The sequence below is a fragment of the Sylvia atricapilla genome, chromosome 4 (genome assembly GCF_009819655.1).
Source record: "Sylvia atricapilla isolate bSylAtr1 chromosome 4, bSylAtr1.pri, whole genome shotgun sequence".
Lineage (NCBI taxonomy): Eukaryota > Metazoa > Chordata > Aves > Passeriformes > Sylviidae > Sylvia > Sylvia atricapilla.
The window spans coordinates 61,043,753-61,067,426 of record NC_089143.1 but is presented as its reverse complement, the minus strand read 5'-3'; the positions used below and the strand labels follow the sequence as shown (position 1 = coordinate 61,067,426).

The 23,674-nt window shown below is 42.4% G+C and overlaps 1 protein-coding gene across 4 annotated transcripts in view; it reads left to right on the top strand.

Annotated features, from left to right (window-relative positions):
- The window catches only part of SMAD1 (SMAD family member 1), a 43,552-nt gene that overhangs the window by 9,902 nt on the left and 9,976 nt on the right, over window positions 1–23,674 (top strand). For all 4 annotated transcript variants that reach the window (XM_066318077.1, XM_066318080.1, XM_066318079.1 and 1 more), the window contains exons 2-3: window positions 10,738–11,362; window positions 22,678–22,935. In XM_066318077.1, coding sequence (XP_066174174.1) covers window positions 10,963–11,362; window positions 22,678–22,935 — 658 coding nt within the window. In that variant the 5' untranslated portion in view covers window positions 10,738–10,962. The remainder of the gene's footprint in view (window positions 1–10,737; window positions 11,363–22,677; window positions 22,936–23,674) is intronic.

The following is a 23,674-nucleotide window of genomic DNA, read 5'->3' as shown; positions in this document are numbered from 1 at the left end:
CTGCCAGGTTAGGGATGTGAGCTGACTGAGAGGTGGAGGGGAGGTTGTGTTGCAGTACCAAGGCTAGCACAAGGGAATAAAAGGGAAACCTATTCTTTCTGGGTGGGAGCAGGCCCTTGGGGCTGCTGGATCTGTGACCTTGGTGGCCCGAGGTAGCCGGTCACAGGCAAATGCTGTAGCGCTCCCAGATGGAGACTTCCTTCAAGTGCTTGCCAGGGAAAGGTCTAATTTACAGGGTTTTTTTCCCAGATACTTATGTTGGTGATTAGCAGCGAGAGACTCGACTGCCAACAGTTACATCAGCCACAAAGCCCCAGTGTAGCTCTATTGGCAGCAAAACGGCAGTGATTAATGGTGCAGTATCTTTTATGGGGGGTGAGGGAGGACAGATGGAGAGCAACACTTAAACAAGCTTTCCTGGTCAAGTGTTTTGCTGGTATAAACTGCAGGCTGTCTTAGAGGTGTTTTTCTAGTTTAATGCACGAGCAGAGCACATCTAGTGCATGTCCTGTGTGAGACAGGACAAGTGTTTTTCCTCAGGAGGAAAAGAATGTCCAAATTTAACTTCTTGGTAATAGAAACTTTATTTTCCTCTTTAGAGGATGAAATAATTTGAAACAATTGGCAAACTGGGTACAGTTAGCAGCATTATCAAGAAATCAGAGGAAAGGCAAGTACTGAATCTACTAAAAACGCTTCTGTAAAAGCAGATTGGCAGAAATCACTGCCAGTGACAACAGTTAGGACACCTGAAGCTGATCTGTGCTGTGAGCCAGTGTGCTGTTTGTAGCTTTCCTGGGTTCTGCACCCTGTGTAAATCACTTTAAAATCTTTGGCTTTCAATCCACCTTTCTCAAAAGAAATTTAGGAAGCCTTTGTTTTGGTGCTATATGGTAAATGTGCTTAAAAGCCCTTACTGATTTTTGTTACTTGCAGCTTTGTAGTATATTTCTTAATTTTAAGGAATTAGACTATCTACAGATCTAAGATACAAATTGTAGGTATTTCCCTAGTAGTGGGAGCTACTACTTTTCCTAGTGCTGGAATGAGGTACTCACTGAATTCCCTTGTAGCCTGCTGCTGTGCTGAGGAACTCTCCAAAACATGGGAATCTTACTGTAACATCTTTTTCATTTTTATCTCTGGCTTGGCTAGAGGCTTCTTTGCAGAAAGCATCAGCATAACTGGCATAAATGCTCCAGGGCTATTTACTGGCTGGATAACTGTTCCTTTGCCCTTCTCCCCCCCAGTTTATCTGGAATGACTCTTGCTCATGGTCAGACCCAGTGCATCTCCTGTGGTTTGTGGATGGGGAACAGTTAAGAGCTGGCAGTGCTGATGGCAGACTGCCTTGGCTCAAGTCTGTTATTCCTGATGTTTTCTATCACACCTTTGCCGAACTTCTTCCTTTCGCTGATTTGGGACATGAGGACTCTCAGTTTTCCAGGCCAGCCGGCAGTCAGGGTTGTGCCTCAAAGGTTTGAGCCTCAAAGCTTCTTATCTCAGAAGCTGGGGAATGCTGATTTTAGCCCCAGAATGAAAGACATTTATGTAATAGCTGAAAGACAAGGAGTCTGAAATCTCTGTGTGTTCTTTCTGCGCACTAGCTTGTAACCTAGAAGTAAGTAGTCTTGGCAAGCAACTTTGGAATTTGGAGTTCTTCTGTCTATCCTCAGTACCAGGCCAGCTGTGACTGTTTGTTCAGAAGCAGACAGCAGTGGAAAATTTGGAAGCATTATGGCTGATCTAAGCTAGCCTGCTGCTGGCCTTGCAGAGCACGTGGAAAATGCTGTGTTTTGGTGTCTTGACTCTAAGAGACTTTGCAAAACCTGACTTTTGAAACTTCAAACTGGTCTCAAAAATTACGATGGAGTGATTAGTAGGTTGTCATATTGCCATATGCACAGTCATACAGGCTCTGTTAAGAAGAGCTTGCAGATAAGGAAAGGGTACTGAGTGATTCTTTATGTGGCTTGGTTCCTCTTCCAAAAGTCTTGAAAAGCTTACAGATAACCAGGGAATCAGACAGACAGATTACAGCCCTTTTCTCCCGTTGTAAAACCTCCGTATTCCCAGTAAGCCATGTAGGAGGATATCTCCCACTTCCTTTCAAGCTATGCTGTTCCCAACTGCTGTATTAACTATCAGTTCCTATCTGTGGGTTGAAGCCTTTGTACAGAATGCTCCAAAGCCTTGATCTCAGGAATATGAGAAAATAGTTTGATGTGAGATTCTGCAGATGTTCTGGCACAGGGCTGTGACAGCTGCTTTTGCCTCATCCCACAGTTTTTTTGGATCTCTCTGACTCATGTGTGTCTGCACCCTTGTTTTGCCCTTTTGGAAGGGGAAAGGTGTGTCCATGACTTCTGTTTTTAGTGTAGGCATGCTCAGAGTTATACCTCACCTGCAGGTAAAGGCTGTGATCAACCCTTTCTGAGTGTTTGTGGGTGCATTTTAAATGTTAACCCCAAGTGTCCTTGACTTGTCTCAAGAGGATCCCTAATTTGTACTTGCCTGTAAATTGTAAACTTTAAAGAGTTTGTCTTGTGTGGAAGCTGAAAGGGGCATCTATAAACACTGTGATCTTCCATTTATAAAGGGTCTGTGACTTAGGATGGCTTAATAAATATCAAGGAACTGCTGGGGAGTATCTGCTGTGGTGGGGTTGTGCAGCTGCTCCTCACTGTCCTGAGGACCTGGAGCACACTGGGATTTGTGTCATCTGAAGTCCAGTCCCAGTTTTCAGAAGGCCACTCGTGGCATGCTGTAATTAAATAATGTTTCATTGGACAGAGGAATCTGGCAAATATTGGTGTTTGTGTCTGAGTTGTATAAACTTGGCTTGGAAAGCTGTGTCATCTTTAAACACTTTCTCTGTCCAGAATGGTAGTTGTGAATTGCTGGGCACTTGATGAAATTCAATGTGGACATTTTGAAGACATGAAGAAGGTAAAGTGTTTTAAAAGTTGTTTAAAGGCAAAAACAAAGCTCTCTAGTTTTTACAGATAAGGTAAAAACCAGGAAAGCTGGAGGAATCCTTTTAAAAAAAGGAAAGCGTGCATCTCATGAAATGCACTGAAATGTCTTTAGCGTTGGCAAACTGACCCTTCATATTTTAGGTGTAGAAATAGTGGAAAGATTAATTGAACAGCTTTACTTTTTTCGTTTAATTTTTATCTGTTTGTTCTGTTTTGCTGAGGCTTGACTCAATAACTCTTTTATTAGTGAATAATTTTTCTTCTCAGTTTTTGTCATCTCTCGATTTGGTGAAGGATTCTGCTTTAAAGCTAGGGATCTTGAGCTGTAATTTAACATCTTTACTTAATCTCTGATAAATGAGGTCTGGGTCACAGTCTTTAGAAGTGGTTTAATGCAGCTGATGTAACTGTATTGGTGCATGCTCTTGGTGAAATGAATCATTTGTAGGAGCAGCAACTTGCCTCAGCTGAACAAAACTGGAGTGCATTTGGTGGGGTTCCCCTCCTTAAAATATACCCTGTTGGAGCACTGCTCTGGCTGGCGCTGACAAACCCCTCTTTAAATTCATGCAGTCTGTGCTAGACTTTGCTGTTCTCTGAAGACAAAACACATCTTGCATTTTATGAGCTTCACTCAAAAATTTTGATGCCTGAGTGGTGATGGGCATTTTTCTTTCTTTTCTGTTTTAAACGTTTTCCTTTATGCTGCAGATGTATGTTTTAACTGCCTAAAAAAAACCCTGAAAGTGACATGTCAGTAAATTTTCCCCATCTCACCTGTGAAGGAAGTTCTTCCCGCCCTGTGCTGATGAATTGGAGGGAAATGCTTTTTTCAGCTGATAAAAAGAAATAAAATTCCATGCCCTTCCCAAAGGAGGAATTCAACAATTGGACAAGTGATGTGGGACCATGTGTTGGTTTGTAAAAGGATATAGTTTGTAAAGATGTTTCCTTTGATGCCTGTGATGAATATGGATGTGTTTCCCTTGGAGAGGGTTTTGATTAAATTATGCAATTAGAGCTGACCAGACAGATCTAAATATAGGAAGAGGTTTCAGTTATCCTGCCTTTGTATGTATTAACACACCCACACAGATGTGTGTTTGTTATTGTTGTAAACAACACCTGTTTTCTAAAGACAGTTCAAAAAGTCAGGAAAGGGAATGGTCTTTGTGGAAAAAGGGAGTTATGCAGGAGCTTTATGATGAAAGGGAAAAAAAAATCTGTTTTCCCCAGATTTTTCACCTTTTAGAAAAGGACTTCTAACTTATTTTGATAGCTAGGCTAGTCCTGGCGTCCTTGTGGGTGTTCACAAACCCGTGCTCCAGACTGGTCTTAGAGGTTCTCCTGCATTTTTCAAGACCTGGTCTGTGTCATCTAACAATACTGACTGAGATCCTTGGCTGCTCCTGTACCTCCTGAGTGCTCTTGGTGGACAGTGTGTTGAGTTTAGGGGCACCACAGCACAAATGAAAACTATAAACCTGCTCCAGAGATGCAGAATGAAATATTTACTGTGGTGGCTGGTAATTCATAATGTCTCTTGACAACTGTTATCTTTGGATATGTTTTTCTTTTGAATGTCTTGTCATAGTTTGAGGATTTCTTTAAGAGGCTTTTAGCTTGGAGAGAGCGAAGAATGAAGAGTCTCTTCCTACATAGCATTTAGGGAAAAAAACCCCACCTTACGAACACTATTCTGGCAAGTTTTGTGATTCACAGCCTTGTGTTCATCTTATAGGTTATTTTAGTGTAGTTCGTATTTTGCAGTCCTATCTGTGCCAGAGTTTTGCCTAAATCATCAAGTTACAGTTCCTTCCTGACCTTGAAGTCCTAGGCTGCGGTTTTAGAGATAATCTTTGAAAGCACATCTGATTCAGTCCCGCTGCTTGCCAACACCAGAAGGGATTTGTGCACACCTGGATGGATGTTTTGATCTATTCTACTTGTACTAGCCGTGCTGTGCACCAGGCTTACCCAGCTTCCTGACCAAGTCTCCTGGCAAACTTGGTTTTCGTTTTTTCCTGTAGTCTTGGCCATATAAAATATATATAAAATAAGCATGGCAAGGAGACCAGCAGGCGGTAAAGGGAGAGCTGGTGTTTTGTGACTTTGTGGAATCTCACATGCATCTGAATGCAAGGATGAGCAAAGTTCAGCAGTACGTTTTTCATCTCTGGTGAAAAAGGCAGGATTTGAGGATCTGATGATCACTTAGGAGGCTGTATAGTGTTAGAGGTTTTTTGTAAACATGGTGGAAATAAAACTCATGAAGGATGTGGTTTTTAAATTTGGAGTATGGTTTTCAGTAGGTCAAAACAGTTGCAAAGGTATTGGGAAGAAGTGTTCTTTAACCAGGGCAAGGGCAGATCTAATTGGTGATGCATGTTTGTTAAAACTGGGAAAGAGCCTTTGCCATGTTCTTCTCTCACAGTGATATACCTGCTTAGAAAGATTTCTGTGCCATTTTAATTGTATTGTAACACAGAGTTCAGTTTCTAATGTGTATGGAAAGCGGGTATTTTTCCCCAGAGATATAACAGTGAAGTTATACCATGCATCTTTCAAATCTGGTACCTTCAAATCCAGAAGACCTGTAAGAATTTGCTGTCATTTAACTCTTGCAGTTGTGATAGCTGAGACTTCAAGGGTAAGGAGCAGTGCCTTGTCTGCCAGAAGCCGTGCGGGGAGGCGGGTGGAAGAAAAGCTGCGGTTCACTGTAGAAGCTGGCCGAACACTGTGTTCTTGGTTTGTGCTATGGGGAGCACTGGGAAGGAGCTGGCAAATCCTGATAGTGTAAGGTTATCCCTTTATGCTCTGGACTAACACAGCGGTGGGCATTTTGGGGTTTGGGTCAGTGTTGCCCTCCTCCCCTCTGCTGGTAAATCCTACATTGCCCCTAGTGTTTCATTTTGCTCTCCCCCTGCCTGCTGAACTAAAAAGTGCTTGTGGCTATCTGACAGGATTTTCCCTATGGGCTGTACAGTGATACATGGGAGATTTTCTTGGAAGGGCAGTCCCTCAGCCAAATAGCACGAGGGAAGGCCCAAGACAAGTTTTGACAGACTGGGTGTTTTGGGCTGTAACAGAGGTTACTTCACAGAACTGGCTGCAGATTCCTATCCTCCTGGCCCTGGCCGAGTCTGAGTAAGGAAGGGAGCCTAATGCAGTGTCAGGAAAACCCTGCCTACTCAGTTAGCTATGATGAGGTATTTTCAACACCAGTGTGTTCCTCTTTCCTCGAATGGTATGTTGTATATCAGAACACAGGATCACATATTTCAGTGTTTTTTGAATTCTTTCTGCCATGCCAAGAGAACATAAAAGAGTTAGGTTTTTTTTCTTTTCCTTGTTGTCTCCAAACCCACAAAGGAAGCCAAGTCAGGTTCTGTACAAGCTTTCTAATGAGTTCTACAGCACTCTGATGTGAAACGTGCTTTCTTCTTGTATATGTGTTGTAATGTTACTGAGGTTTCTACCAGGTTTGGTGCTTTTTTCCAAGCTGAGCAAGATCTGATCTTCTGCCATAAGAAGGTGCAGAGAAAGAATTTGTTGACTAAAAAGGAGGGTAATTCAGCAAAAGACTCAGGTCTTTGTTTCACAAATCACATTACTTGAAGAAAGAAACAAACTTTTTGCTGCTTGCTCCAGGAACAGGGAGCTAGATTAAGTTAGTGCACAATATGCTGGTACAGTTCTAGCGTTGCAGCTGCTCAGACTTCATGGCTTTTAGTAATACGTGGAAACTGTACGTGGAGATAGTTCCTGCTGGAATAAAGAGACAGCTCCCTGTCTTCTATGCCAAAATCTGTTCAGTTCGGGGTTTTTTTAAGGTCTAAATATTGTACTGATTACAAGAGTTGCTGAAAATGGCTCTCAGAGAGGGTAAATGACTAAATATATTTAAAGAAGCTAATTAAAATCTCTTTGCTTGTTTCTTTATAGTGTTACTAAGTAATAGGTGCTGGGAAGAGGTACGTTGACTAAGATAAATTGAGTTTTTAAAATGTAGTCATAGACTAGATAGTTTTCTCTATTAACAATTATTCTCACTGCGGTTCCTACACATTTTTATGTCTAACTGTGCTAAGCATATATTAAAAATATTTAATAGGATCCTTTTTACCTGCATCACTGAGCCTGTAATACAAATAATTAAATTAGTAGAAGAGTTAGAGTCACTTCTTGTTTGCCTGAAACTTGAAGTTGTTTTGCTCCCCCATCCACCCCTCTGGGAGAGGATCATCTAATTGTCCAAACCCTTTCTCCACCCATCAAAAACAGTCATTTATGCAAAGTGGGACAGTTTCCTATGGGATCTCCTGTGGGAATTTGAAAGCACTCTCATTGAGTAGTTTACTGTCTGCTTCATGTTGCTGAAGGAGTTACTATCTTTTCTTTGATGGCTAGGAAAATAGGACTTCACTCTTAGGCCTTTTGCCTAAATTGTTTAAATACAAGTATAGCCGAACAGATATATATAAAAATACAGTGCTCACTTTTTTTTTTTCCTAGGCTGCATACAGGTTTGTTTTGTAATCCAAAGATTACAAAAAAGACAACAGCAGTGAAGGAAGACAAATGAAACAACGTTGGGATTTTAAAGAAGTTTGTTGATTCCCATGAACCCATCAGCAGACAGAATGCATAATAAAAAGTGCATGGGTTTGGATGTGTAGAGTGTCTGAAAAGTGGGTAACAACTCAATTTCCTTTAAACTGATGCCAGACTGCCTTTTGGAGAGTGTCCTGTTGTTTGGCCTAGGCTTCTGTTTTATCCCTACCTCGTGAATAACCAGACCCTTCAAGGGCTGGTGGTCACTTAACTGTTGGAAATACTAACTCCCACTTTCCCAGAAGGACACATGGATTTGAGGAAGAAAGACGCAGGCTATGTCATCTGCTGACTCGTGGTTTAATCTTTATTTTGCACTTCCAGCTGATAAGACCACTTTGTGCAGAAGTAATACAGGAAATGATGCAGTGCAGAAACCAAGAGTGGCAGAAAGGGAAATGGAATGTACTGGCAAGGGCTCAGCCCTGCAGACAAGCTCTCTGCTTCTTGGAAACGAAAATCTCCACATACATTGTGGTTTGGGTTTTATTTGTTTGGTTTTGTTGTTTTTTTTCTTGGTCTGTTTGTTTGGTTTTTGGGGGTTTTTTTAGCTTAATATTGGTTTTGGAGCTTAGAGAAACTAGTGTACAGCAGCCTGTGAGTTTTGTCCCCCTTCCCTTATCTTGCTGCTTTTTCAGGACTTGGGGTGTGCTTAGGCTTTGTTTTGGAGGCAGGACTTCAGCAGGAATCCCTGACTGGAGGCTGGTGCCCAGCTGGCTCCTGCTGAGCTGCATTACTTCCAGGCTCACCTCCAAGCGCTGTGCCTAATGCTGTTCCTCCTGCTCCCAGCAGCTGCTGCCACGGAGATGCCACCACCATGGCTTTGCTGGTGAGGGTGAAACTTGTTTTGGAGTGCGTGACTGCGGGAATGGGATGTGTGTGCGCTGCAGGATTTGATCCAAAATCTTCAGAGGATCTGTTCCTTTGGTCTGGCTGCTTGGGGCAGCATCTAAGTGTCGTCTTAGTCTGTGCAGGGCTCGTGTATTAGCCCGTGTTAGGGCTGTGTTTTCAGGCACTGATGAAAACATGCAGTCTGAAAAGACAGGACTTTCCCTTTTTCGCAGCAAGTAGCTGGGTGAAAAGTGGGTCAGGCCCAGGTAGAATCACATCTGCAAACATTATCAATGTTGAATGAAGCTCGGGTTGAAATGTAGACTTTGTACTTCCTTCTTTGTTAGAGCTTCAACTCAAGCCTTTTAAATCTTTTTTGTTTCATTCAAATGGAGGTGAAGGAAAAAGCTTTACTTGATATACTACTGGAACTTGTAACTTTTGTGTGTGGAACTCGTATCCTTTGTTTGAAAAGTGCAGAAAAACGGTACTTAGAATATTGATTGAGATACAGACTATATATGAATTGAGAATAACTCAGCTGCAAACATGTTAAAAGCCCGTGCACTGGGGTACTGGTAATTCAGTTCTTAAATTAGCACAGCATTTTAATAGAGCACTTTACAGTGCATGTAAGGATAAAGTATACCTGGAGTACAGTCAGTGACAGTAATGGAGTTTCAGTTCATTTACAGTATAGCACATGCCCGTGTAACAAAACAAATTCTTAAATTTGCCTCAGGCTCATGCAAATCTTCCCTTGCATTAACACTATTATTTCAAATACAGTTCTTAGCATAAAAGAAATGGGATGTACCAGTTTGAAGTGTAGGTACATGTGGCCTGTGTCTTAGTCCATAATCATTATTCACATAAATGTAGTTTATGCATTCAGCCTAATAAAACTGAACCTCTGCAATTAGATAACTGTTCTAGTGACAAGTTAATTTGAAGAAAGTGGATGGTTTTCAGCTTAAAGCTCTTCAGATAGAGTGGTATACTATGAAACCATTGCAGTGTATGACAGGCAAGAGAGTAAGTGTGCCATAGCATTTGCAATTTTAAGGTCTGCAATCTTGTCTTAGTATAGCTGTGAAATCCTGTCTGATGTGGTTGTGCTGACACCTTCTATTCTCTGTGTGTATAGATTGCTGGTTGGTTGGGTTTTTTTGTGTTGTTCTGATGGCAATAAAAACATTCATATCCTTTTCCCCTTCCCCCTTCCTCTGCAACCTGTTGGTATCCAGTCCAGGATATGTTTCCTGTCTTGTCTGTCTATTTGAAAGTCAGTGGTGTGGTGCTCTTTGTCTCTTTTTCCCCTCCCTGCCAGTCGTGGGTCTCTTCTGTTTCCCTTGCCAGAGCCTTTTGGCTGCTCTCAGCCTGGACAAGGACAAAACCTGCTGCTCACAGCTGGGACTCCTTCAAATGTGGTGTTCCTCCCCCTCTTGACCCATCACTTTAGTCCCATTCCTTGGCTCCCAGCTTGAGGACTGCTGTGCTGTCTAAAATCCTCTTATCTGGACTTCCTTGTCCTTCCCACTCCTTCGTGAGTCCTTGAGTTTATCAGGCAGACATTGCAGCACAAAGGGTCAGTGGATAATGGGTGAAGTTCATGATAGCTTTCCCTCATAGGCTGCTTACGAGCTCTGAGGGCTCTTGGGTGGCTTGGACAGATGCAGTTTTCTTCCTCATGTGAGTGAGGGCTAAGATCTTTCTAGTTTCACTTTTTCTTTTTTTTTTTTTCTTTGTTCCTCAAAGTGAGTAAGAGGTAAACTTGAACTGGGTGGGTTTGGTTGGGGTTTTTTTTTCAGACTGTGCTCAAGTCTAGGTGCAGTGATTTTTTGAACTTTATGCCTGGCAGTTTGGAGAGAGCTGGGCAGCATATTGCTGTTGAGGAATATTGCTTCTAGCTGCTCTCTAGAATAAATAATAATAAAAAAAAAGCCCTAGTGATGCTGCACTGTTTCCTTGGGATGTTTTCCTGGTTAAGGTTGCAACAGGAGACAGGCAGATTGTAGCACCCCTCACACTTAAGAGTGAAAAATTTAAATTGACTGTTTTAGGCTATATTTAATGTGAATTTCTAATATAGGGATGGACTGGGTTCAGCAGCCGATCCTGCTGCTTAAGTTTTCATCAGATGTGTCTTGAGTCCAGTCCTGGAGGTTGTCAGCATTTGTTGTTGTTTTGTTGTTGGTTCTTTTTTGATCACACTCTTCTCCTGGGTTGAGGTGGGGGATATTTTTAACTGCTGTATGTTAAACTTGAAAGGTAAAATCCTATTTTTTTCTCTTTCTCTGATACCCTCCTTTAGGCTGTCAACCAGAAGGATTTAGAATAATGAGAAGGTTGTGACGATCAAGGGGGGGATGTCAGCGCTGCCTTCATGGGACTGGAGGATTGAAAAGGAGAAAGGACCAGAGCTGTTTGATCCGGGCCGCTTTTGACTGCTGCCACAATCTGCTGTGCCCTGGTGGTGGTGGAAGAACAGGGCAGTCCTTCCTGCTTGGTTCTGTGGTGTCACCACAGCAGGGTCGCCATGAATGTAACAAGTTTATTCTCCTTCACCAGCCCAGCAGTGAAGAGGCTGTTGGGGTGGAAGCAAGGGGATGAAGAGGAGAAATGGGCAGAGAAAGCTGTTGACGCGTTAGTGAAAAAGCTGAAGAAGAAGAAAGGTGCCATGGAGGAGCTGGAGAAAGCACTAAGCTGTCCTGGTCAGCCCAGCAACTGTGTGACAATTCCTCGCTCCTTGGATGGGCGGCTGCAGGTGTCACACCGGAAGGGGCTCCCACATGTCATTTACTGCAGAGTGTGGCGCTGGCCGGACCTGCAGAGCCATCACGAACTGAAACCTCTGGAATGCTGCGAGTTCCCCTTTGGTTCCAAACAGAAGGAGGTTTGCATCAATCCCTACCACTACAAGCGGGTGGAAAGTCCTGGTAGGTTCTTCCTTGTTTGTACATTTACACCTTATCTGAACAATGCAAAGTGTGGCAATTAATTATGTGACTCATCGGCTTAAATAAGCAAAAGTGGCTGTTTGCACATGTCAGATTCTTCCTCTGCAGTTTATCTGGATGTAGGCATTAATTAGCAGTTCTCCCTTCCACGGGGTGAATGCTTCACTTGTGTAAATGTTTTATCACTATACAGAGGTAGTCCTGGTGTGTGCCTCAGGCTGCTGGGCCTGGTATCCTCTGAGAATGTTGGTGCCCACCATCCCTCAGTTAATTTGTTGTGCAGATCTGTGATTTTTGTATGAAATATTGCAGGCTAACGTAAAAGATTTATTTGCATTATCTGTGCTTGAAAACCATTCTGAAACCCAGCAGTGATAACACTGATAGTAGTAGTAGTATTTTCAAATTATTTCACTTCATCACTTCAGTTTCTTCGTCCTACAGAAAATTATATTGTTTTTAGTATCTCTCACAATTTTTTGCCTTTTAAAAAGACTTTGAGTTTAGACAGCAGATTATAGTCCCCTCAGTTTTGGCTTTGATGGCACTGTTTGGTTGTGTGTGAAATTGTACTGTCAGCTGTTTTGCAAACAGAGTTTGCTTACTTGTTACCCACTGCCTCGCTTCTTTCCTTAAGGTGCCACCCATTCTCTCTCCAGTCTCCTCTTCAGGGGCCAAACCTCTCTGTGATAACTCCCGTGTTTAATTTCACTCATGCAAGTTTGTTGCCAGGGAATACTTCCAGGGACTAAGCTGAACTGTGCTTGGATGTGTCATCACTGGTCTCCAGCTGTTTGTGAGGGTGTGCAGGGACAGCTGCAGAAATGCACCGCAGGCATGGGTGGACTGCCCTGCTTTAAATATGGGAAGTCCATCAGTGTTGGCCATTTCATAAACTCTGCAGCTGTCTGTAGAGTGGCAAGGATACACAGAACCATGATGGAAATGAGGTTGTTGCAAGATTGTTTTGCTGTGGATGGAAATTGCCTTTGTCTTGGATCTGCAATGCACAGTGCATATCTTGATGTTAAATATTTCCCTTTGCTGTGTTAGTATTAAAAATCATGGGAATGGCAGATGCAATACCCATAATGTATGTATTTATGCAGCAGCAGCTTGAACAAGGGAACTCAGCTCTTGAAAAACGGTTCTGAAAAAGTTTTTTAAAAAAATCCTTAACAATTTTATCTTAAGTACAAGAGGGATAGTAAAATAGTCATGTACTTGTACTTCTAGCTGTGTGCATATGTCTGGGTTGGTTGCTTGTGTTCAGTATTCCAAAATACTGAAAATTAAGATTCCTGGAACATCTGTTTCTATCAGACTGGGCAACAGTTGGGCTCCTACTGTAATGCCAGATTACATGTTCTAACTCATTTTGCTGTAGTATTGAAAACAAATACTGAGTTTGAGAACATTCTCATATGGACCGTTTCTCATATTTAAAACCAGGTATTTGTAAATACCCTGTCACTTCACAGAATCACTTAGGTTGGCAAAGTTCTCTGAGATGGTTTCCAGCCTTTGGCCAGACGTGACCATGTCAACCAGACCATGGCACTGAGGGCCACGTCCAGTCTTTCCTTAAACACCTCTAGGGATGGTGACTGCATCACCTCCCTGAGCAGCCCATTCCAATGTCTGATCAACCTTTCTGTGAAAGAATTCTTCCTAACATCCAACCTAAACCTTCCCTGGTGCAGTTTGAGACTATGTCCATAATCTTTTTTCACTTCAGTGAGTTATGCAAGATAGCATAAAACTTCCAAAAGATGCCTAACTAAAATGTGCATTTTAGGCTGAGTATGTAACATAGGAGGGATTTGTGTTTAGTCAGCCACAGATGGTTTTGAGGGATATTGTGTGGAGCTGAATGGGAAAACAGCTTTTGGAAACAGGTGGTAGCTGAACTCCCATTTGGCTTGGTGAGCTGTGCTCTGTAACTTCTGGCTTCTTTTTTCCTGTCCCTTCCTTGTTCTTGCTGTCCTCCAAGCATGGTCTTTATCTTCATTTCCTGACAGTCACTCCCAAATTCTGCTAACTGGTTTTTTTTTTCCATTTTTGTCAGGACATTAAAGCACCATTATTGCCACATAAGTGCTTACACTTTTAGATTAATGGGTAGTGAGAATTCATGCATGAGTCACCATTTACAGCAATCTATGGACTCGAGCAGATATCAAGGTTTGTGTTTCCCAGAAGGGTTACAAATGTGCTTTCTCTTGAAAAAGCAAAACTGGAAACTCAGATTGTGTGAGGTACATGTTTTGTGTGAAAGGTACATTATGAAGTTCTGGCTCTGCTTGACAGTGTGGTCTCTGTTTAACTGTTTTGTGCAGAACCAGTATCTGAAAAGTATGATCCATGCATGGGATGGCATCTATCCTTTCATTCTTCTGCTGATGGTTGTGTGATTTGTTTCAGTGTTGTGTAAGGTTTGCGGAATGGATTAGTGGTAAATCCTGAAATATGTAAAGTAAGGTGATGTTCTTTGTTGGGAAATCAGTGCTGTGGATATGTCTCAGTTTCCACAGTGCCAGGGGCAAGAATGGATTTTCTACCTTACATCTTACTCCATCCTTACTGTTGAGCCTGTGAAGATAAGCTTAGACAGCATGAGAACCAGCACTCTGTGGTGTCTGCCAGCTACAAAGCTACACCTGAATCAAAGTCAGATTTTTCTGTTAGCCAGGCTAGAGAGGACCAGGTTGTAAACAGTGAGAGGAGGCAGAAAACTGTCAGCAGTCTCAAACAGGGGATCTCCCTGTGTCCCTGCACACAGAGGCGTTTTGGCACAGTTACCTTGGCAAGCTCAGTGCCCTCATCTTGCTCAGGTGGAACCAGATGGAGACACAACAGTGTGGGGGCCCAGGGTGGAGGTGAGGAAGGTGGCCCTCCTGTGACACTGGGACACTCTTTCAGCCTAGAACCAGCCAGCTGATGGAGGGGTGCATGGACTGCTCCTGCTCCTTGCATTGTGCCAGCACAGCTGCTCCTGTGGCCTTGTGCTGAACCAGATCCCAGTCATTTTTCCTCTCTCCTGCTGTGTTATCTTTCAGGCTGATCAGGGCAGCACAGGGACTTCTGTACAGGCTGCAGGAGCATCTGTACCAACAAGGCCCTGTGGAGGTGGAGGGACATGAGAGGCAAAGTAGAGACTTGTTGCTGGAGTGGGAATGCAACCTCGAACTTGGAGTGCCAGGAGGAAATATCTCCTCGACATGGGTTAGAGAAGCTCACTGCTGCTGTTCCCTAGATCTGTTGTGTGCAGAATTATTTCTGGAGCAGGGTAGTTAATGGCTGTCAGATTTCTCCCCTGGCAAGGCAAAGCAAGCTTTTAATTAAGGAGGACAAGGTCTGAATTTGATGCCTCTTAAAAATTGGCGTGCTTAGCTGAACTGGGGTGCTTGCTTGGCTGAATCTGCTGCTTCTCCTCAGTTTTATTTTTTGTTTTAGAGATACCTGTTGGGATTATCCTTAAGTATCATCAAGACTTAGGTGTAAAGGCACCAGGCTAAATAATTAGGTGTACTGCATACACAGAGGCTGTGAGGAAAAACCTGACATGATGTTTCCCATCCCTCTGAAAATGCCACAAATGGCCTCTCAGGTTTTGCTGGAGAATGTGTGAAGTCCCTCCTGAGACATGTCCTTCCTGTCTTTTATTCCTTCGATTTCTGTGGAGATACAGCCTCTGCTGCTTGCCTCTGTCCTCAGTTATGTCAATGGGACCAAAGGAAAGCTCTCATCCAGAATTTAAGGGGGGAAAAAAAGGCCTGGATCCTGTTTGCTCTAACAGCAAAACAACAGGAATGGAATACAGAACAGGGAGGATGAAGAGGTGCTTAAATTGACACTGCTATTAAAAATAATAATAATAAGTCACATCTCTAATGTGGCTTTAGGGGAGGAGGTTCAGTTCTTTTGCCTTAGCTGAAGGGGAAGGAAGGAAGATGAAGAAACTGAACATTTAATTTTCTTGAAGTGCTAGTGAATACTAGCTCTCCTCCCTTCTGATGCAGAATTGTGTTTGTCTCTACTAAGTGTTCTTGCCCATCATCCTGCCAGGTTCTGACTTTCTAGTATTTCACAAAGGAGGCAAAAGAGAAATTAACTTAGTTTTCATGTTTAACGTGTGGAAGTGGTTGAAGGTGCAGTGTTTCAGTAAATGGCTATCCCCCATTTTTTTTGCAATTACCAATAAAACTTAGGAAAAAAAAAAGGCTGAATGATTTTCTTCTGTTAAGCTTCTCTTCTTCAGAGAGCTGGCTGCTCTGTATCAAGGGGCTTTATGAAGCTGATGGTGCCAGTGTTCCTGCCAAACTGGGGACAAGCAGTGTTTGCTTTTTGGTGATGCAGGCAAATACTCTGTCATAAGAGCTGAATGTTCAATTCTGCCTGAAAACTGTGATGTTCCTTTCAATTATAACCATGAATTCAAAGTGTGTATCTGCTTCAGCAAGTGTACTGCTGGCCAGAAACATTTTACCTGTGTGTACAGCTGCTTTTTGCCATGAGAACAGCCAGGTCCCCAGGCTCTGAGGAGAGCGGTAGGTGTGTCATGCTGGTTTTGCTCTTGGTGTGGACTCTCTGCCTGTGACTTTAACCTGATTATTTCCATATTTGTCTTTGATCTCCTCTGCTTTTTGCTCTCAGTGAGGCTCTGTAAGGCAACACACCTACTGCAGGCTCCCACAGAGCCAGGCCTGGTGGAGGATAATGCCAGCAGTGCCAGAAGGAGGAGAGAAAAAGGCAAATGGGAGGCTGCTTCTGGGGTGTAAGGGAGAGCAAAATTGCTGCATCCCTTCAGAGTTAATATGTAGAACCAAGCTACAAAAATCCTTGTTCCTGTATGATTCCCATAGCAGGATTTCTGCACCTCTGCAGGCTGGGGGTGAGGGAGCAGAGTGTCATCCCTGAGAAGTTTTGCTGTGTGCACTTGGGTGTGACTTTAAAAATAGCATTGCTACAACAGGTGGGCACAATTATAGGATGGTTCCCCAAAATAGCAAAAGCAACTGTCAGTTTGCTTGGCAAGCAGAATAAAACTTCCTTCATTTTGGCTTTGCAGGATTCAGTTCTAAAATTCCCTACCAGAGCTGGGGGAGAGGAATTGAAATGATGAGGTGGAAGGAGGGAATGATCTAACAGCAGGGCTTTCCTTGTCTCGCCTTAGCATATGTCAGAAAAAGAAACTGCAATAAGGGGATAAAACTTGTCAAGAAAGATATGTTTCTCTCCTATTTTGTGTATGTATTCTTACTTCAGAATTACCCAGATACAGATGTTTCTTCTGATCTGAAAGACCAGACTTCCAAGTTTTAACCTGCTCAGTAGGATGGTGGCTGTGGCTTTGGTACAGGTAATTTGAACTCTGGTCTGTGTAAATGTCGGAGTTAATACACACTGTCACTGTGACTTCCTCCTGCATCAGGACTGCTCCTCCACCAAATCTGCTTACAAGGACTCCCTCACTAATGTGCATACAATTAGTACTAAATTCTGAAATTGACCTTGACAAATGTCGGTTTAATCAGAATGTCAGCTTATCAGAGCATCCACAAATGAAATCTAACGTTAGCTGAATATTGTAATGCAGGAAATGTCCTAATATGACTTGTCAAATGCATTTAGACCAGATGTCTCATGTAAAATCCAAGGCAGTAAAGTAACAACTGTTTTGCCTGGGTTTTTTTTTTTTTTTTACTACGGTCTTCATTTGTAACTACGCAAAATGACAAATCAAGCTGTGGGGTCTCCCAAAACTGCAGAATAAAATTAAGAATTGAGGAAACAAGACAGCTGTCAGCTTTCTCTTGGAGTAGAAAGTTTGTCCTTCTGTTACCCAGAACAGGTTGCTGAATAGCTGCAATTACTAGAACAGAGGTTTGGAGCAAAAGTCTCAAAGACTGGAATTTCTCCTTTTGAGAAATGAGCAAAGCAAAGCTGTGATACCACAGCCAAGGGTTATTGGAAGAGGTTTAAGCAGTTCGATCCTCAGAGATTGCTTTTGACACGATGAACATTAATTTTATATTTTTAACCAAAAATAACTCGGGCAACATGAGAAAACCTAATGACATAGAAAAAGTTTTCTCTCTACACAGTGTTTTACTGTTTACAAGCAGGACCTTGGCAAGGACCTTGCAGTCAGAATGCTCCGGTGACTCCCTGGTGCTGCAGGGAGCAGCACGTTCAGCTCAGCATCTGTTGGTACCTGCTCTGTTCCCAGCGTGGGATTGCAGTGCTCATCAGGATGCCACAGCCAGCTTCAGCTGCTGTGACCTCAAAGGCAGGAAATGAAGCTGGGAGTCTTCAGGACGGTTCAAATTTGTTAATTTAGCACTGCTGCTGTCTTTTCTTGGTTTTGTGGTGTTGTTTTTTTCTTTTTTTTTTTCCTTCTCCTAACTCTTCCTTTTTGTTACAATTTAGTCTTTGCAGGATTTTCCTATTTCCAGATAGCATGAACTTTTGTTTTAGGATTTTCCGCCTTCCCAACCTGAAGTTCTGTTTTTTCTGGCAAAACATACGTGGCTTTGCATAAATTCAGATGAAAATGCAGCTATGTAATGCTTGGAAATTAAAGTGCTCTAATGATAGTGATGTCAGGTCTTCATTAGCACTGGGGGCCCTGTTGTGGTACAAACCCTTTTACAGAACATATGTCAACCAAGTCATGATTTTTAAGCGCAAAAAGTGCAGCACCGATTGCTTATGTTTTTCTTTTTTCATTTATTTAATAAATAATTTTTCTACAGAAGTAGTAGAATCTACTTTGGCAAGGGAAGTGGATCAAAGTCTGCTTTTTTATGTGTGGCCCCTTTGTATTTCATTACATGGTCTTTCAATTTCCATACGTGGAAAGAGAGATACCTACCCAAATTTTCACATAACATGGAAAGGGTGTGGAAAAAATGAGCCCTTGAGGGAAGCTAGCTGTCATCTGGGCTTGTGTAAGATAATCAAAACCCATCTGGATAGAAAATATGCTGCTTTGAAAGTACAGCAGGTCCTTTGGATTGGATTAGTTTGGGCTTTTTCACAGAGAAACTTAAAAAAAGAAGTAGTTATGTTCATAAGTTGGAGACTTTCTGTGTTTGCTAAAATCATTATCTCTGGAATGTGAGACTAGAACAAAAAAGAAAAGCAAGATCTTTATTTAGGATAGCACAGCTGTTAGTTTTCTGAAGAAGAACAGGGTGACATGCAGAAGATAAAAAGAGTAGAGATCAGTTAGTTTCTTCAAAGGCCACTATTACATTTTCATAAAAGCATTTCTTCCTTGGTGTGGTTAGTCAGAACATTTATCTGAACAGCCAGGTTGCCTTTGGTCTATCTTCTGTATTTTTGGCATTCTTGGCTCCTAGATGAAATAGCCCTGTGGGTTAAATTGCCCTGTAGCTCTAATTTCTTTAATGCAGCTCCTCTTGTTTGGTGCAGGCATACTTGGTCTTATTTGCATGGTAAAAACAAGCTCCCCAATTCCCAGGCTGTCTTGACAGACAGGGATCTCAGCTACAGTTCCACAAACATACCCAGCCTGCTTCCTGGGGGTTTATTTTCCCCCTCTTCCTTACTAGTCACCTTTCTGGTAGTAGTCATGTATTAACTCTCAACTCCAGGTCCACGTTGATAGAAAAACTTGGGAGCAAAATTTAGCCACAATATAGCACGTAAAACCTTTTAATCCAGTGTTTGAAGAATTACAGAAATCAAGCTGTCGGGTGACTTGTGGTTCTACTCCATTAACTTTAATGAGGTTGAATTGGCAAATCGGTTGCAGCAGCTTTTTTAGACAACAGTGTATTCAATATTATGTTTCCTTTAAATATATGCTGATAATACTGATGTTAAATTAAAAAAAAAAAAAAGTAATTTTTTATTGTATCAATGTTCCCTTCCGCTGAAGAAGGGAGGAATTGTGTTTGCAAATGGTTAGAGTCACATCCTGCAGAGATCTGCACAGCAAAGATGTGCGCTGCTTCATTATTTTGTAGCAACAGGTGTGCTGGCTTAGCACTGAATAACTCTCTCATGCTCTCTCCCCTTCAATTATACCTCTTCCTGGAGCTGGCAGCTGCAGCAGAGAGCAGCCTCCTCCCCTCCTGGACCGAGCCTCAATAATTTGTTTTTCCATGTGGCTGAGGTCTGCAGCCTGACCAGAAGCTCAGTGCCTTACACAGGGGCAAGGGGAGCAAGAAAGGTGTGAATCTCCCTTCCTGATTTGATCTCCCATGCTCCAAAGGGCCCAGTCCCTGCTCATGTCTGTACTCCTGAGTGAACAGCACTCAGATTAACTCCCCTGTGGCTCCACTAGGAGCAGCTTCCCTGCAAAAAAGCCGGGAGCTGCAGAGAGATCAGGTTATGGCAGTGAGTGACTTGGAGTTGGACTAATTGGAGCACTGCAGTCTGTCCCACCTGATGTGGCCTTCCAGGGCTTTTCCTCATTGAAGGTTTTGTGTGTGCAGGGAGTATGTGAATTAGGGGCAGCACCTAAAGTAAATTCTGCAATGGAATTTTTGAGAGTATTTGTGTTGTATCAGTACCAGTTGTATTCTTTTTTTTTCCCCCTTCTCTGTGTATTTTGAAGAAGTTGGCATTTAATCCCTTGAGGTTGACAGAGTTGGACAAAAAGTGTGGGTTAGCATGAAGGACACCTGGGAAAAGGAGACTTGTTTTTATCTCAAGTCCTTCTGAACTTTGCCAGTGGTTCTGCCCAACAGGAGAAAACATGTATATATACCTTGGGAAAATCTGGCACTGCATTAATTTAATTACAGAAAACATACAGAAAATATCCTGTTCTCCTGCTATTTTAAAATGCTGTAAATCATGTGGCTTCCTCTGATGTCATGTGTGTCATTGTTTAATGTGAGGTAGGGGATGGGAAAGGTAGGTGATGTACTTGCTGCACAAATTAACTCCATAAAAGTTAATGGCTTGACCTTCATCCATAGGAAAGGAAGAGATAGGAAAGCTGTGTTTTTTTAATGCTTAGAAAAGTGAGGAAGAACCATAAAGACAGGAAAGGGAAAATACATTTTAACAAATGATCTCATTGTTAATTTTTTCACTGGTAATTTATTAGTCCAGCAAATGTTGACTGTGACAATTAAATAGTACTTGACCTACTGCAAAAGGACTGCTTGGTTTAACAGAACAAGCTTAATTTTGAGAAACCCTAATATTCAGAGAGCTCAGCTCTGACATGTCGAGGATGAGGGGATTTGTGATGTCCACCTGAACGCTGAGTAACTTTTTTTAACAGCCTTTTCTAGTGGTGAGTCAGAATGGTTGCATGGGAGCAAGAAACAGTCTGCACAGCTGGAGGAGATGCAGCTTCTCCTGGGGTGTTTTGCAATTGAAAACATCCATAGAATGACAGATGTATGTGTTTCAGAAAGCACCATAATTAGGTCATTTGTCTATGCCTTGTAAAGTGGAGTTGGGTTTTTTGACATCTGAACAAATCTACTTAAGGGTGACATCTGCCTCAAATATTTGAGATCTGTTGGAATCTCAGTGAGGTTGCTCTGAGAAATTGAGAGTTCAGACTAAATGCTTAAAACCTGTTTCTTCAGCCTTAATTTCAGTAGTGAGGGTTTGGGTTTTTTCAGTGTATGTGAATGAATATAGAAATGAAGCTTTCTGGAATCAGACTACTCCTGCATTAATGCCATTGGCAGGCAAAAATGAGAGCTTAATTTCTCTCTTAGGCAAATGCAGAAAAAAGCTTATTTTCTTTTTAGTTAATCTGTGATTTTAGGAATAGAGAGTGAGTTTTTAGTGTGGCATTTATATACCTTTTAAGCATGAACAAAGACCTCACACCTTGTGTATGTGTTGAGTGGTTCTCCTGGTACTCTCAGACTCCAGGACACTAAAGTAAAGACCCGAGTGCTGATTCTATAATAGCCAAGTGCTGGAAGAGTAAAGATGCCCCAGTGTCCTGGAAGAACCTGTTTGTCATGTGAAGAAAATGTAATTTGGTTGGGTTTTTTTTTTTGGCAATTAGTTTGTAATTCAGGCTTTTAATAAAGCAGCTGTCTCCAAAGCACCTTTCTTAATCTGAATGATAGCTGTGTCTGTATAGGCTTGTTGACTACACATGCTCCTGTTCCTCTTCTGTGTGCCCAGGTGTCAAGGCCAGAGCAGGAGTCTCAAGGAGGGGGAGCAGTAGCCTTGGCTTGTTTTCCCTGGGTTTTGTTGTGTTTTTGGCAGCCTCTCTTGAAGGCGGACTATCCAGGGGGGATTTCTTCCAGTCCTGCTCAGACATGGAGCTGGGAGAGGGAGGTTTCAAAGGGGAAAGATGTGAAGAAGACTTGCTTTTTTATATCTCTTCCACTACTTTGTGCATGGACCTCCCTCTCCCAGACCTTGCTTTTCCCCTTCTATCCATCACCCAAAAATTTCTGTGGAAAGAAGCGCTTTTAATCCTTTGGTTTGCTTGGGTTTTGCTGTGAGGCACTCAGATAGAAGCTGAGGAACTGGAAAAAGACTTGATTCTTTTATCTTAGTGTATCTGGTGTCATGTTCTTATCCCAGTTTGAAAGAGACCTTTGTTTCACTGCTGAGAAGGCTTCAGAAGTGTGGTGTCACTCGTTTCTGATGTTTCTCTGATCCCATAGTAGCACATAGTTGCAGTTCAATTGCTGCTCAGTTGGTTTTTTTGAACTACATAATTTTGTTTAAATTACACATTTTGTAAACTGACTTGAAGAGTTAATAGTTGTTTTAATAGTAACTTGTAAGAACATAGTCCAGGTTAAAAATAAAATTACAGCTGTTAGGACCAAACAGAGTTCAAGGCTTATTAGTATTGTCTTCAGAAAAAAAAAAAAAAAAAAACCAAAAAAACAAAAACAAACAAAAAAACCAAAACCAAATTCTGTTCATCTGAGCAAGGGTTTGGGTTCCAGGCGATGAGGCGATTAGCTGGATGACAAGTGCGGCAGGAGGAACTGCATGTCAGCATTGTCAGGCTCTTCCCAGCATCTCTTTGTGCGAGCAAGACTGAAACACAGAACTGTGGTTTGTTCTTGGCTCTTCTTCACTGGCCCTCTGTGGAAACAAGCTCCCATCTGGCAAACCAGGGAGCTGTGGGTTGGAGCTGTGCAGTAACCGGATGTAAGGGAAGGAGTTCTTGCTTGGACATGTGCTCCTAGGTTTGACTGCCTTGTTTTTGAGGCAGATGAGAGTATGCTGGGGGGGTATGAATGTGGGGTTTTTCCCCCTGTATACCTTTAGACCTGAGTCTCCAACGCTGTGGCCTTTCCCTCTTTCTCCCTTTGCAGTTCTTCCTCCAGTGCTGGTTCCGAGGCACAGCGAGTACAACCCCCAGCACAGCCTCCTGGCGCAGTTCCGCAACCTGGGACAGAACGAGCCCCACATGCCGCACAACGCGACTTTCCCAGACTCCTTCCAGCAGCCCAACAGTCACCCGTTCCCCCACTCGCCCAGCAGCAGCTACCCAAACTCGCCTGGAAGCAGCAGCAGCACCTATCCTCATTCTCCAGCCAGCTCAGACCCAGGAAGCCCTTTCCAGATGCCAGGTACAGTCAGCTTCCCTTGAAAACCAACATCACTGCTGGTTGTTTTGCTTAACGACACCAAATGATCAGCCAACACTTGTGTTCAGTAGCAAGCTAAGAGATGTAAGGTGATAAAGAGTGTGCAATCTCTTTGGTAATGTTGAAGGCTTTCAAACACAGTTAAAACATTACAGTAGAACTCTGGTGAGGTGTGGAGCGGGATCCAAAATGTCTTGGGGACCAGTTCAGCAGTTTAGCCCACAAAGTGTAGTGTTTAATGCACCAGAAGTGTGATGCTAGAGATAAATCATCCTTGCTTATGATCATAAGTTCAGTACAAGGCTTTAGTTCTGCAGAAAAAGGATATTTCTCAAGGTGATCACGTTATTGCTACTTGATAAACAATTTCTTCTCGTAGTGGTGTAATTCCAAGAAGCAAATATACTTCTTTATAAAAGAAGTATATTTGCTTCTTGGAGTTTTTTTTTTTTTAAAAAACAGGCCCTTAAAATAACTCTTCAGTCTGTTTTACTACCTACAGTCAGAGAAGAGCCTTCCTTTGTTGACTGGTGTCTGTAGAAAACTCCATGAAGCTGCCTTTTTTTAGCCTTTACACGTGGCTGGATAAAAATACTACAAAACCAGTCTGTGTTGGATTTCTTGATCTAAATGCTGGGAGAAGGATGCAGTGTAAATGCTTACTGATGTTGTTTGCCTGTTTCCTTCAGGGGCTGAGGGCAGGGGATGTGTAAACAAAGTA